This window comes from Teleopsis dalmanni, chromosome 2 (assembly GCF_002237135.1).
Source record: "Teleopsis dalmanni isolate 2A chromosome 2, ASM223713v2, whole genome shotgun sequence".
Lineage (NCBI taxonomy): Eukaryota > Metazoa > Arthropoda > Insecta > Diptera > Diopsidae > Teleopsis > Teleopsis dalmanni.
In genome coordinates, this window is record NC_051847.1 from 117,811,115 (window position 1) to 117,825,253 (window position 14,139).

Consider the following 14,139-nt stretch of genomic DNA (forward strand, 5'->3'; position numbering starts at 1 on the left):
GGCAATATATATAAGTGGAGTGGATGATTAAATTAAATAGAAAAAAATTGTTTTTTTTTTATTTAACAGTTATAACGTTTACTTTTTTTTGTATTATATGACAAAAAAAAAAAAACAAATCTTTATCACCATAATTTGTATTTATGATATAGCGTATTTACGTTGTTTTAATTTTTTTAAATACGCTTTAGAATTGAATCGAAAGTATTTAGTCTACGATGAAGATATCATTAGTAAATTTTTAAAATTTGTCAATGATTATTTTTTAAAGTTATATATATATATGAAATGTGATTTATTTATAATTGGCTTAAATGTTAATAGTTATTACCGTTTAGTGTTATATAGTAAACGTTATAAAAAGCATAAGTGAAATTCCTATGTTGTAAATTAATTTTTTTTATTGATTGATTTCTCTTATTTTATATATTGATTTATAGATATATTTTTTAAATAATATTATTATTTTTTATTAAAATTTTTAAAATATATATAATTTTTATAAAAATAAAAAAAAAATCTACGTAACTCTCAAAATGCAAAATGTCATACCTTAAGATATGAATTCCCAATATTAAAATTTTTTTTTTAATATTTATAATTATAAGTTTAATGAAATACGAAAAATATTTTTGTCATAAAATACAATAGTTATAAAATAAAATAATATTTATATATTAACGGTTTACTATTATAAGACTACGCAGTTGAGTTTTTCCATTTTAGTGTAAAATATTAGGATTGTTTCTTTCTGAAAATAATATGTGTGTAAATACTATAAATGTAGACATATGATTTACAAATATTATAACTACTGAAGCCAAAAACTAAAGAACAATTTAGAAAAAATATAGTGTTTATAGTTCATAATATGTTTATTTGTAGATTTTAATATTTAACTTACAAAATAAATGTGTAAGTCCAACATATAATTTATGTGTATAAAAAATATTTTAACATAAAATAAATAAATCAACAACACAAAAAATGTAATAAATCTGCTAACATTTAATTAACAGTGATTTAATTGTAATTATTGTCGACTAATACTTTGTAATGAATTTAAGTTTTTAATATTTTTTTCAACTATAGAAACGTATTCGTATATAAATACAATAAAATTTAAAATACATTGTTATTATACTTTATTAAAAATTTATTATTACTTTACTATCTTTATTGTAAAAATCAGAAATAGATTCTTTCTATTTAAAACTTTCAATAATATATTTTGCTTTTATTATATTATTTTTATTATTATGGCTCGAGCAATATTTTTTTGATATATATCAATTTCTTGACATTATAGCCTGCGTGGACGAAACCTATATCAAAATTGTTTTATTTTTTTGTTGTTGATGCTAGCCATTCTGGTTCAATATCGACTTCTTCATTTGGAACAACTCAATTGGAGTGTCACACCTCAATTTATTCTTTTTTAGTAACATTTAATTTGCTCATTTCGGAACATAACCGAAATGATTTCCAAATTAAAGAGTTGTTTCGAAGTATATTAGGAATGTTTCTCAGCATTCATAACATGCCACTTCTGGGTTTATACCTACCGAATTATAATTCTAATATATATATATATATTTGTCTTTTCGAACATCATTGAAATAAAAAAATATGTTTATAAAACTTATATTATAATCAAACAAGAGTTATAATATTATTATAAAAATTCTGTTGATTTCATAAACCAAACTGTTGTAAAATTTAATATCTTTATAAAATAAGAAGCATTATTATTGAGTGGTCTGGTAACATTAATGAAAAAATTTAAATATGGCTTTGAAAATATTTTAAACTAGTTGACTACTTTATTAAATACAATATGCACTGAATTGTCCATTTATATGTAAATAAACCTCTTAGAACATGTTACAAATTGTAATATAACAGAGGTACCTATTAATAGAGGTTATAGCCGGCTAACCTGTTTAAAAATTTCATCTAACGCTACTGAGTTAAGTTGAGCTCAGCTGACTACATGTATGAACGGTTTTTTTATCACTGGAAATGTTCATGCGGAGGCATTCTACGGCAATATTTATGCTTAACTATAAATATTTTTGTTTTAGTAAATGCCATTTTATTATATTTTTGTTAGTTTTGTTTATATCATAGCAAATCTTTAGTATTTAGTGTTTGCATTAAAAACACAGTTATTAAATTCATCAATGCAGCTGTTCTTTCTATGTACGTTGTATGTTTTTTTTATCACGCAGTTAACATTTGGCAGAGTTCAAATCCTGACAGCTTCAGTCTAAAAACCAATAGATCAGTCTTAAAACCAATGACTGATATTTAGCCAGTCCAAAAATTCACTTGAGTAAATTTCCTTAATTCCCCTTTATTTTTTAATTTGATTTAATTTAACTAAAACCATTTTCTAGAAAAATCTGAACTATTAGTAGAATTTTAATAATCAAAAAATTTAAAAATTAAAAGGTGAAATTCAAAAATATACAAAAAAAAAAAATAAAAATAAAATAATAATTAAAACCTGGACCTTTGATATTTTTCATTATCTGGTCTAATTACTTTAGTAAATCTGAGAATCTTTTTGTCATTGAAACAAAAATATCTATTAAAAATTCAGTATTCACTGTAATAAGGACATTTTCAATTTTAACATAATTACTTAATTAAGTTAAGTTCAATTTATTAATTAATTAATTTTTATTTAAATTATTTCACGATTTTTCCAAATAATATCACGTTTCTATTTTCACTGATATTTTGTTCCTCAAATATTTGCCAATAATTTCATTAAAAAATTCCAGGTTTACTTTTATTTTGTAAAAATTACAGTTTATTTAAATTCAATAATTAATCAATGAGGCGACTACTCATGCAATATTCATTTTATTATTTTTAACCTAATTTACGTATATTATATAAATTTGTATATATAAGCCGTATATTATATTATATTAATAAAAAAAACCCTATTATGAGTAACAAATTACATAATTCTTAATTATTTCTGTTATTTAATAATTTCTTTTTGCCTATAACAAATTATTTTTTTATTAAATATGCATATTACTTATAAGAAATGAGCACATAAATACATACTTTACAGTAACGTTTTTATTACAAAATAAACCAATTTATTTAATATAATCAAATGAAATATAATTACAATTAAAAAATAAATGTGATGAGTTTCGAATGTAAAATTTTACTAATTCCATTACATTATTGTGGTAATTTTTTCTGTGCAATATTTGTACAAAAATTATTTACAAATAAATCACTTAATAATTTTGTTTTTATTTTGCACTATTAATTTCTTTAGCTAAAGCAATTTAATTTAATTATATATTTTTTATTTTATAACGAATAAAGCCTAATAATGAGCATGTTTATTTGTTGGATGTGTGGCTATGTGAATTATGTTATATGTGCATGATGGATGTGTGTTTGTGTAAAAAGTTTTACATATTCTATTTAACAACCAAAGACTCCTTCAAATGTCGTACTAGCCCAGCACCAATATCTTGCACATCAGGCCATTGTCGTATCACAAAAATAATAATAAAAATAGTTAAGAATGTCGTTAAAACACGCACCCTGTCAATAGAATAGAATTTTTACTTTGATTACTTATATATTCAATATGAAAAAACATAGCAAATGAAGAGAAAATGCCCTACCTGGTTTTTAAAAATGGCATTATTATACCGGCAGCAGTTGCTACTAAAAGCAGAACAACCTGTAGAATTGTCAGCACAACATTAATAAGTTTAACGACAAGCGCACGTGCGTTAGAATTATCGATTCCTTCTACTGTCACATATTGTTGTTGAGATAAATGTTCCATTTTAGATATCTAGAGGCAAATATAGACGTAATAGGTGAGTTTGTAAAAGTATTTAAAAAAAAACACTAACTTACCCTTGTTTGGCAATTTTCAAGCACCTCATTTACGTCCCTAAGTCTTTCATCACTTTGATATTGAACTTTTTCTTCCATATCAGCTATTGTTTGTTTGAGGTTTTCAATTTCATTCTGTACAATTAGAGAAACAGTTAGTTTATAAAATTCAATATAAATAAAATATTTGATTCAAATTATTAGTACTATAGTACTATTCGCTTAATTCAAACATTAAAGTATATATCTTGTAATTAAGTTAAACTTATATATGTAAAGCAATAAATTATTGTAGCCCAACCGATAATGGGGCCGAAAACTTTTTGTGGACTAGCACATATTACGCTTCTTTTTTTTTATAAAGGAGAATCAGAATAAAAACCATTATTAGGATAATATACCAGGATTAACACAATCCAAATCACTTATTAGTATTTATAACAATAAGACATACCATGATTGTATGAACCTATCAAAAGAAAAACTTAGAACCATCACAGGAATCGTAACAATCACATTATTTTTTTTAAAGAAATTACTTTATTTTTTCAATTTTTAACTGGCTATTCGAAGTTTATAAGTAGATAGCTAGATAGTTAGTAAGTAGATAAGTATTATTTATAGTCGATTTGTAGATTTGAATAAACTGGAAAATAAAAAGGTTTTTATATGTGAATATAGTTTGTTGTAACTCATGGGTCGCTATAAACGAATTAAGTGCGTACTTTTTGTAACCTGGCGGGACCTGCTTGTGGAGTCCCTTTTGGAGGTGTTGAACGGTACTTGGTCGTCGTAAGTGACGAGTGGCTCCGGGACGTAGACCCGACCTTACTTTCTGATTAGGTTCGGTTTAGTCGAAGTACTTTTTAAACGGGTTTGTATATGTATTTAGAAAAAAAAGTAAAACTCAAAAAAACTTAGTTAGATCATTTATATGACACAAATCTGCTTCTCACTTAAATAATTCACATAATAATTCTTGTTTAATTTAGTTAAAAATTAACGCTACTTTAAACAATAAGTTTTTACACTTAAGTTTTTAATATTATTATTAAATATATTAATTATTATAATATTATTATTATAATTACTTATTAATTATTAAATATGGAAAAGTTATTTAAATTTTAAAGAATTACTTTGTGTTTTATTTAAAATATATATTACTTTATCATATGTGTAATTGTCGTACCTGATGTAATTCTGTCAAGTCGTTAATCTGGTCCACAAGATCATCTGAACGGTAACGCACCGATTCAAGGGTGGCGGTTAAATTATTAAAATCCTTTTGCGCGGTCTAAAATATGTATTATTTGATATAATTAATGAATGAAAAACATAAATGATTAAATAAATATTCGTATGAATTTTTGTAATATTTGTGATCTTTAAAAAACGATTACTATTATTAATTTAATATTATTAATATTATTGGACTAAATCCTAATATAGAAGGAAACTTATATTTGTTTTACTTAAAATATGGCTTTTAACATTTTTTGATAATCGATTAAAACCAATATATTTATGAAAAGTGATAATTAATAGTTATCTTACTGATCAAGATAACTATTAAGTTCTTGTTGCTACTTTTGTCTTTCTGACCAAACTAACTTTTAAATTCTTTTTGCCATAGTTCTCGTAACATGTTCTTAACTATTTGATAATAATAATTAATTAACTTACTTCTAAACGTTCTACACGTTCTTTCAGTTTTTCATTCTCATCTTTCCGCTCAGCTAATTCTGTGAGTAGTGATTTTAAAACAATGTGGTATTGGCTAGCGCCTGATTGACTTTTTCCAGAGCTATCAATAGTTAATTACAAATATATGTTTTATATACAATTAAGGATTTCTGTTAAATTTATTTTATTTACCCGGCTGGTATACTCTCACTTGTTACGCTACTGCATTCGCTGCCATTTTCACTATTAAATTTTCCACTTCCGGCGGTATTACCGGAACCTGTAGATGTGGCTGGAACAGCATTATTTGGCGTGGAAGTACCTATTACCTCAGAATTTACGGGCATGTTGATGTTATTAATTTCAGTTTCTACATAAATATATGAAAAGAATATCTATGAATTATTTATTACCATTAATATTAGTAGCGATAATGACATACCCGACATTTGATTGATATTGTCCGCACTGCCAAATTTATTTTTGATTAAATGCGCAAATTCACGTGGCTTAGACATAACAGATCCTGAGAAACCAGTAATACCATCGCGTATATTGCCACCCACATTTCTAACAAAAGAAAACCGTTTTTGAGATACATTTTCTTTAAACTATATTAATAATCTTCAAAACTCTTTAGATTACCTTAATCCTTGTCCCACGTCTCGAAGTACTTCACGCGGTTGTCGATGTTGGCTTTTATTTTGATACTGATGATTTTGTAGATCTTTCGCGCGTTTGGTATAATTATCTAGTTTTTTTTGTAGCTGAGAAATATTATGTGCGCTCTTTTGATTTTTCTTTTCAAAAACAGCCTAAAAATATGCACGAAAATTTTTTTTTAGTTACAATAAATTTTATTCTTACTAATTGAAGCTTTCTTTCTTATTACCTTTATTCGTTGCAATTGCTGTCTATCAGCACTAGCGGCAAGCTTTAGATATTCATTAACATTATCTGAAATATTTTTTTTTTATATTACATATATTTTTGATTCTTACTAATTTAATTATATGTAAGAAATTGAAGAAAATATGTTTTGATTATGAAAGAAGCCTATTTCCCATAGAACCCTATAATCCTATAACTCCTGAGATTTTAAGTCAACTATCTATTATTATAATTGTAATTATAATTAAATGCGTTACTGTAAACAAAAAGTATATTGTTACTCCTATAGTTGTGGTATTGACCTTTAGAGGGATTACCACCACTAAGTTATCTGGTTTTCATGACAAACCTTCTAAATTTTTTCGAGTCAACCGTGCTCGGCTGTTTTTAATTGGAGTTTGATTTTTCTCCGCGTCCTTCTACAAAGTTTTTTTATAATCTAGTTACGAGTATATCTGTTAAACAGTGGTCTGTAATAAACCCAAAATCAAACTAAAAACCCAACTGTCTACATTAAATTATAGTTATAAGTTAATATTTGGAGAAAAAGTTGTAAGGAAAGTTGTTAGGCACTTTCTTTAAATCTATAATATCAAACAGTTCTTTTAGTTACGCTGTTATTGATTGTAATGATTAGATATTTTCTGAACCATAAGTATTATTTTCTAAAAAATGCTTTTTTCAAATATTATATATTCATATATGATTCTTATGACGTAAAACAGGGCTGTAAAAAGCACGGTCCACGTTTCTAATCTACCACAATTAAGCAAATCTTCTTTTGTTGTATTTTGATAACATTATATTATTTTTTTTTATGGAATCCCAAATAAATAAATTAAAATGTTTTAAATAATTGATTACACTTCACGTTAATTTATTTAATTGACAATGACTTTAATACATATTTCTTTGTAGAACTGGTTCAAAAAACTCGTATCCAGTACCATTAGTCATCACATTAAAAATAAAATATTTTACATATGGTAACAACTAATTTTAATAATGTTGATATTAATAGAATTATAAAAGATAAATTAATGAAGAATTAAAAAAATTAAATTTAACATTATCGCCGTATTTTTATTTTTCTCTGGTAAAATTATGAACATATGTATTTATTTCTACGGCCATGCAATCTATTCAGTGATGTGTATTGACCCGAGATCTTATCTGGTCGAGATAGTTCTGGTGTAAAAATTAGCAATTAAGGATCTTAATATTAATTTCAACTATAATAGCAGTAAAATTTTACTTTTACTATGAATCCAAAGTTGGACTACAACAAAGTTGTCGTTCTTAAGAAGTCTGAAGGCGACATTTAGCACATCATCTCTTTATGAGATCTACACGAACGATAAAATGTACTATAAAAAATACTTTCTATGTTTTAAATAATAAAATTTCTTCTAACTGGTATTATTTTTAATGCTAGTTTCTAAGTAATTTCTCGAAACTTGAAGTTCTTTAAATGTCCTACTCTGATACACCTATATAACACTTGTTTATATTAAATTAAAAATATTATATATTACTTACCATCCCTGGCAGTTTGCTCCTTTCTTATGGACTCTTTTGTACATTGAATTTTTGTGTTAAGCCGATCAATTGCTTGTAGGCTTGAAGTGCGTTCATGATGGCGATGATGTTTTTTATTGTTGTCAGCTAAAGAACTGGGCGGATTACCATCGACGTCATCTGATGCAAATGATTGATAGCAAAGATCTTCATTGCCTATAAGTACATTTAGCAAATTATTAGTATTATAAATAATAATCTAAATGTTTTGAATATTTTTTTTAACACACCTGATAAACGTGAATCTTCTATAGTCACACCACTACCACTACCACCACTGTCCATTGCACTTATATCACTTAGTAATCCACCACCCATACCGCTATAAGCTAACAAACCACCTTGATCCGAACCATGTGTGCGGTTAAATTCTCTACGATTTCGTTCCCGACTTCTCCGATTTGAAGGACTGTGACTTCGGAAGCCACGAAATGTAGCGACAGATGTGCCTACAATTCCACCACTGCTCACACTACCACCTCCTATACTACCAGTAATTGCCGGTTCCGAACTTTCAACACGTTGATCTCGCTCTCTGGACACTATGGAATATTTCATTTGCGTCATGATTGTGAATTTTTATGTGCCGTAGTTTAAAAAAGGAAGTAAAAAGTAGGAGCCTTGTCAATTAACGGGTTTTTATTATCCTTTAACTAAGGTTTTTATAAGATTTGTTATAATGTGCTTTAGATGTAGTTTTTTAAAGCATGTAACTGGTGTCCTGTTCTCGTTATAGTTACTTTTCTTTATTAATGTATTTGCGATAAGCAGTAGAGGACATGCAAATGAAGGCGTAGCATTTGTAGGCAGAAGCGTGTGTGTAAATATGTATGTGCGCACGTGATTGTGTTTTGCAAACGAAACAAGAAAAAAAATTTATAAAATAAAAATTGACTATAAATTGTTTAAATATAGCATAAACTAATAAATGGTTAACAGAAATTGAACTATGTTTAGCCATATCTTACATTATAACACCGTAATTAGATTACGGTATAACGGTTTTTGCCGTTAAAAAGTTAAAGAGATTAGATTTAAAGAATTTAGTCCTCTATGTTCTAGATATATTATATTATTTAATTTAAAATACAATATCTCAATTATAAAAAGAAATAAAGAAAAGCATAATATGATTATTATATTCATAATATCGATCAACTTTTCATTAACACAGATATATAGCCAGATGGTATTAGTACCGCTATTCTGAAAGACGAGATGGATTCACATCTCAAGCAGTTCTGTAAATTTTTAAGCCACTTTATTGACTATTAGGAATTTTGAATAAAAATATCTTTGTGCTGATCTAAAATCCTATTGTGTCAAGTTGATAAAATGGATTAAGTCATTCATAACCGTATTGGTGGGTTTGTTCAATTGACATTTCAAGAAGCAGGCAGTTTCAATGTATAAGAATCTTATGGTGAGTGTTACACAATAACAAAGCAGATTTAGTTGAGCAACAATTTAGTTTTCCCTTCCTCACCAATTACTTTAACAGTAGGCATAAAAGAAGTCCCACTCAAGCTGTCGTACCCAATTACTAGAGAGTGTGCTCTTTGATTAACATCAAAAATATAAGGATAAACAAAGCCACCAGAACTCTTCTGTTGATACACTAAACTAGTCATATGTAGTTAATGATTAAATCTGATATTTAATGCGAACTTTAAATCATAAGTCAGATAATATAAAGAAGAGTGATAAATATACTAACCATATATAAATGTTCCCCATGTTTTACGGTAATTTGATAGGACCCAGATTTTCAGTAGGGAGAACATAAAATTGCAGAAAGGGATCTTTAGAAAGAGACATGAAATTGCAGACAGAATATTGCAAATTGCAAATATTGATATATTAATTCAGTTTAAACAGAAACTGAATAAACAGAATAATAAAATTACAATAAGTATTTTTGTATAGTTGTAGAACTATTTTAAATTTTGTTGTACTATGGATTTTATTGTGTATGCTGCCTTTTAAAGCAAATTGATTTTGAAGACGACTCAAGGCTGACACAAATAAATAATAATATTATTGTTAAATAAATTGATATGTATTTTTCTGCTTTTTTTTTGAATTAATTTGTTTTGTATAAAATTGAAATTTATTCGCATATTATTGTAGTATTTATGTTAAATGAAGAGCTAAAGCTATCCTATAATATATGAAATATAATAAATTATAAATAAAAATATTGTAATTACTTTGTTCGGAACTGCGTGTGGTCGATGGCGATCTACTCGTGCGTAAAGTATTTCCTATCGACTGATGTTGTTTTTGTAGTAGTTGTTGATCTTTAGACAGCTGATTACTCCCGACATAGAAGCTATCCATTTTCAGTGCATCATACTAAGTATTCTATACATTATTATAGTGATTTAATGAATATGAAATGGTTTACTTCACTAGAACCTCATCGTGAATATTTAACTAATTTATATGAATAATATATTAAATATTGGACCTGTAATGAAATGAAGAAAAACAGAAGTGCTTTAATATTGCATTTAATTTTAGTTATATACATATTTTTATTTGTTTAATATATATAAAATATTTATTGTCAGAGCTTATTTATTATTGTTTTAAATTGAGTGCATAAAATACAATTCATCTTGGCACTGAGAAGTACAAATTCCAAAGGTGAATCACCTCTAACTCTTACAGTTAACACAGTTTTCATATAACACAGATAAGAGATACTTAAATCAAATTAAAATATACATACGCATTCCTTCATATATACTTGTTGTATATATTTATTATATTATAATTAAAAGCTTATCAAACAAGATTCATTGACTTTATATAATGCATGTTGGCACTTAAATTTATTTGCGTTTCACTATAAAATGCAAAATTATTTCATTGAATATTTTAGATTTTATTAAATTGCATTAGCAGTAAATTTAGTTGAGACACAGTGAATTTCACTTCACTGAGAACAAAATTATTAAAATTGATTAAATCATGAAGTTGATTATCTATAAACTTTTATTTGTTAAATATTTATGCTAATCCAAATATTTACAATTTTTTTTTGGTTCTTAATCAAAAATAATTGAATAAATAAATAATTGTACGAATATTCAGCATTTGAGGCAGAAGTAAGTCAACTTCCTTCCCTCCTGCACGTGATACCTATGTTGCTGACAAACTATTTTGTATTTTCACAAAAGCAGCCACAACAAAACAAAAACAGTATCCACATTTTTTATATAATTTTATATTTACAATTGCATATTAACGCAAATAGCATGATTCTTAGTGACGACTGAATGAATATGAATTATTTTATCGAGTGAGTAACAGGTTGCTTTTTCGGCACCCTACTTACAGTCAACTTCGACACATAACACACTCTAAACTTATTTATACCATATGTGTCTCATACGATTATTAACAATATCCATACAAATATATTCTTACAAATAATCATTGATCATTTATTTAGACAAAAAAAAAAAAAGCCGAAATTAAAATAAAAATAAATGGTGGTAGGAGAGGTATAAGGTGTCAGCAAAGCGTCACTCATAGCTTTTGAGGTCTTAATACAAACCTTTTTCATTCTTGTGATACCACGTCCCTGTTGCTATTAATAAAATTTCTGATCAATAAATCCATTATATGTTTTAATAAAAACAAGATATACCAGATAAAATAAGGTATAATGTTTCAATAATATACCAACAACATCTAAAAGAAGGCAATAGCTTAAATTGATGTTATGATAATATAATATCTGGTGATAGAGAGAGAAAGGGCGAAAATGGGGGAGAGAGAAAGAGGGAGAGAGAGAAAGAGGGGGAGAGAGAGAGGGAAAGAGAGAGAAAGAGGGAGAGAGAGAAAGAGGGAGAGAGAGAAAGAGAGAGAAAGAGGGAGAGAGAGAAAGAGGAAGATAGATTCAAAAAGCAGTTTGCAATATTTTACGATCTACGATTAAGGAATCATATCCAACACTTACGGCAAATTTGCTTGTAAAAAAAATTCTTTTAATTCTAAATATTCACGTTGAATAAAGTTGTTAGAAATTACATATCATAATAATCATGTACATCACTTTAGGAGAAAATTAACAAATCTAACAAGTCTTTTTTATGATGCCAATCCTAAATATTAAAACTTAATACAAATGTTAAAGCTTACGTTACGTTAATCTTTGTATAAAGATTGCATAGTAAAAAAAATCGAAAAACTCTTTAGCACAAAATTCAATGGTGATATGGTGGCATCCATAAATATTGACTTGAAATAGAAATTGTATAGCTAATAATTGGTAATTTTATTATAGAAACTACGTATAATATATATAATGTAAATCTATCTAGTGGTTTAGGAAAAAATCAGAATTATGGCATAGCATTCCATAAAAGAAATTATTTATATTATTTACACTTATTTCCACTTGTTCGGGTAATTTTCCCAATTTTTCTCTCTAGAACCTTATCCCAACTATTACGAAATCTTTTGAAAATTAGAATCATATTTATACAATTTCATATAAAGAGTGTTATTTTAGAGTTTTGATTTTAGAAGTGAAATAAAACCCATCGAAAACATGGTAATATTCTAAAAATGTCTTAATATAAAATATAATTCTAAGCCATTTATTTTATTTTATAAGCCATTTTAATCGAATTTTCTACGAGCTGAGCTAGTATAAATCTGCGAATGTTAATTTCTAAGTGATCTCAAATATCCCTAAAAAATAATCCAAAGTGAGATTACTCAACCGTGCTGGATAATTACAGGATCATTACGTAAAATTATATGCTTATCGAACGTTCTACAATAATCTGAAGCTGTTGCAAATTGTTTGTTCATTGATTTTAGAGTTTTTAAGAAAAGGTTACTTTGAAAAATTATGAGTTAGTGATTCCAGTATTCTCACGAACCATGGACACCAATGTTTATTTCAATTGGTTTAATAAATATCTCCGCTGTCAATTGTGAATATTTTCTGTGAAACAGTGTTTCCAAATTAATAATCAATTTTTACAAAAATATGTCCTTAAATTTTTTAACAATTTCATGAAGTAATAATGCATTATTATTAACAAATATATTTTATTTAGTTATTTTGGGTATTTCATGTATGAAATATTTTAATTATTTAATTAACTTTTATTTATATATTTATAGCAACAAAATCAATATATTAAAGTATATAAGTAATAATTAAAAAATGTCTGAGATTTCTTAAGTCAAGTAGAAGGTTACCTACTTCAAATGGCAATGAGAGAAAAATGGTGCATGATAGATATGATCGTATATAATTGAGTTTCCGGTATTATGCTAATTTACAAAAATTTTGAGAAAAATTGTTTTTCTTTAAGAGTTATGACAATTTTTCCAAAAAAATATTCTTTAAAAAAAATCAATATCCAAACCTATTTACCTAAATAGGTAAATAGGACATATAAGGACACATATATTAAATAGAGAGGCTCTTAATGCAAAATAATTAAGATTTGAGATTTTAACTTAAAGAATTGAACCTTTTTTATACGAGGGACACTATTTATATTTTTAGTCCTGGCAACACTGATTGTTGTCAGATGTCATCTGACGTTTCTATACGAATGTTTGACATTATTAAACATAACCTACCTTAGATTTTTTGTCAAAACAGCGTTAAATGTGTTTTTTACAGTGATTTGTAAATTGAGTGTTCTCGAAAAATTGCGATTAACTCGAGAAAATTTTCGTGCGATGATTTATTATGAGTTCCAAATGGTACAATCAGGAAACATTGATGCTGTGCAAAAACTGATAAGGCATTAATACCACCAGCTTACTCGTATTTAAAATATTGCACGATCATTTAGCCGTGAGAAAGGTTTGTTCCCATAATTTGACAAAATCTCAATAACATGTTCGTGTCGATTGGTCCACACAAATGTTCAAGAAGAACAATGGCAGTGCATCAAAAGACGTATATACGATTGTAACAGGTGACCAATTATGAATATATGCGTATAAGCCGGATATATTCATGATCGTAAACAGCAATCGACTGTATGAGTGTTTCAAGATGAACCAAATCCAACAAATGTTTGCGCTCGAAGCGCTTGGAAATAAATGATCGCTTGT

General features: G+C 26.8%; 1 protein-coding gene across 5 annotated transcripts in view; it reads right to left on the reverse strand.

Moving 5' to 3' along the window:
• Window positions 1-3,173: 3,173 nt before the first annotated feature.
• Window positions 3,174-14,139, reverse strand: part of LOC119678473 (transmembrane and coiled-coil domains protein 2-like) — a 35,582-nt gene continuing 24,616 nt past the window's right edge. For 2 of the 5 annotated variants that reach the window (XM_038090314.1, XM_038090315.1), the window contains exons 3-14: window positions 10,251-10,510; window positions 8,271-8,582; window positions 8,002-8,196; window positions 6,464-6,528; window positions 6,217-6,386; window positions 6,014-6,141; window positions 5,764-5,941; window positions 5,572-5,692; window positions 5,078-5,182; window positions 3,907-4,020; window positions 3,666-3,841; window positions 3,174-3,582 (exon numbers count right to left, since the gene is read on the reverse strand). In XM_038090314.1, coding sequence (XP_037946242.1) covers window positions 3,456-3,582; window positions 3,666-3,841; window positions 3,907-4,020; window positions 5,078-5,182; window positions 5,572-5,692; window positions 5,764-5,941; window positions 6,014-6,141; window positions 6,217-6,386; window positions 6,464-6,528; window positions 8,002-8,196; window positions 8,271-8,582; window positions 10,251-10,380 — 1,821 coding nt within the window. In that variant the 5' untranslated portion in view covers window positions 10,381-10,510 and the 3' untranslated portion in view covers window positions 3,174-3,455. Of the gene's footprint in view, window positions 3,583-3,665; window positions 3,842-3,906; window positions 4,021-5,077; window positions 5,183-5,571; window positions 5,693-5,763; window positions 5,942-6,013; window positions 6,142-6,216; window positions 6,387-6,463; window positions 6,529-8,001; window positions 8,197-8,270; window positions 8,785-10,250; window positions 10,511-14,139 lie in introns of all 5 variants that reach the window. The other 3 variants (XM_038090316.1, XM_038090317.1, XM_038090319.1) reach the window with 3 other exon arrangements.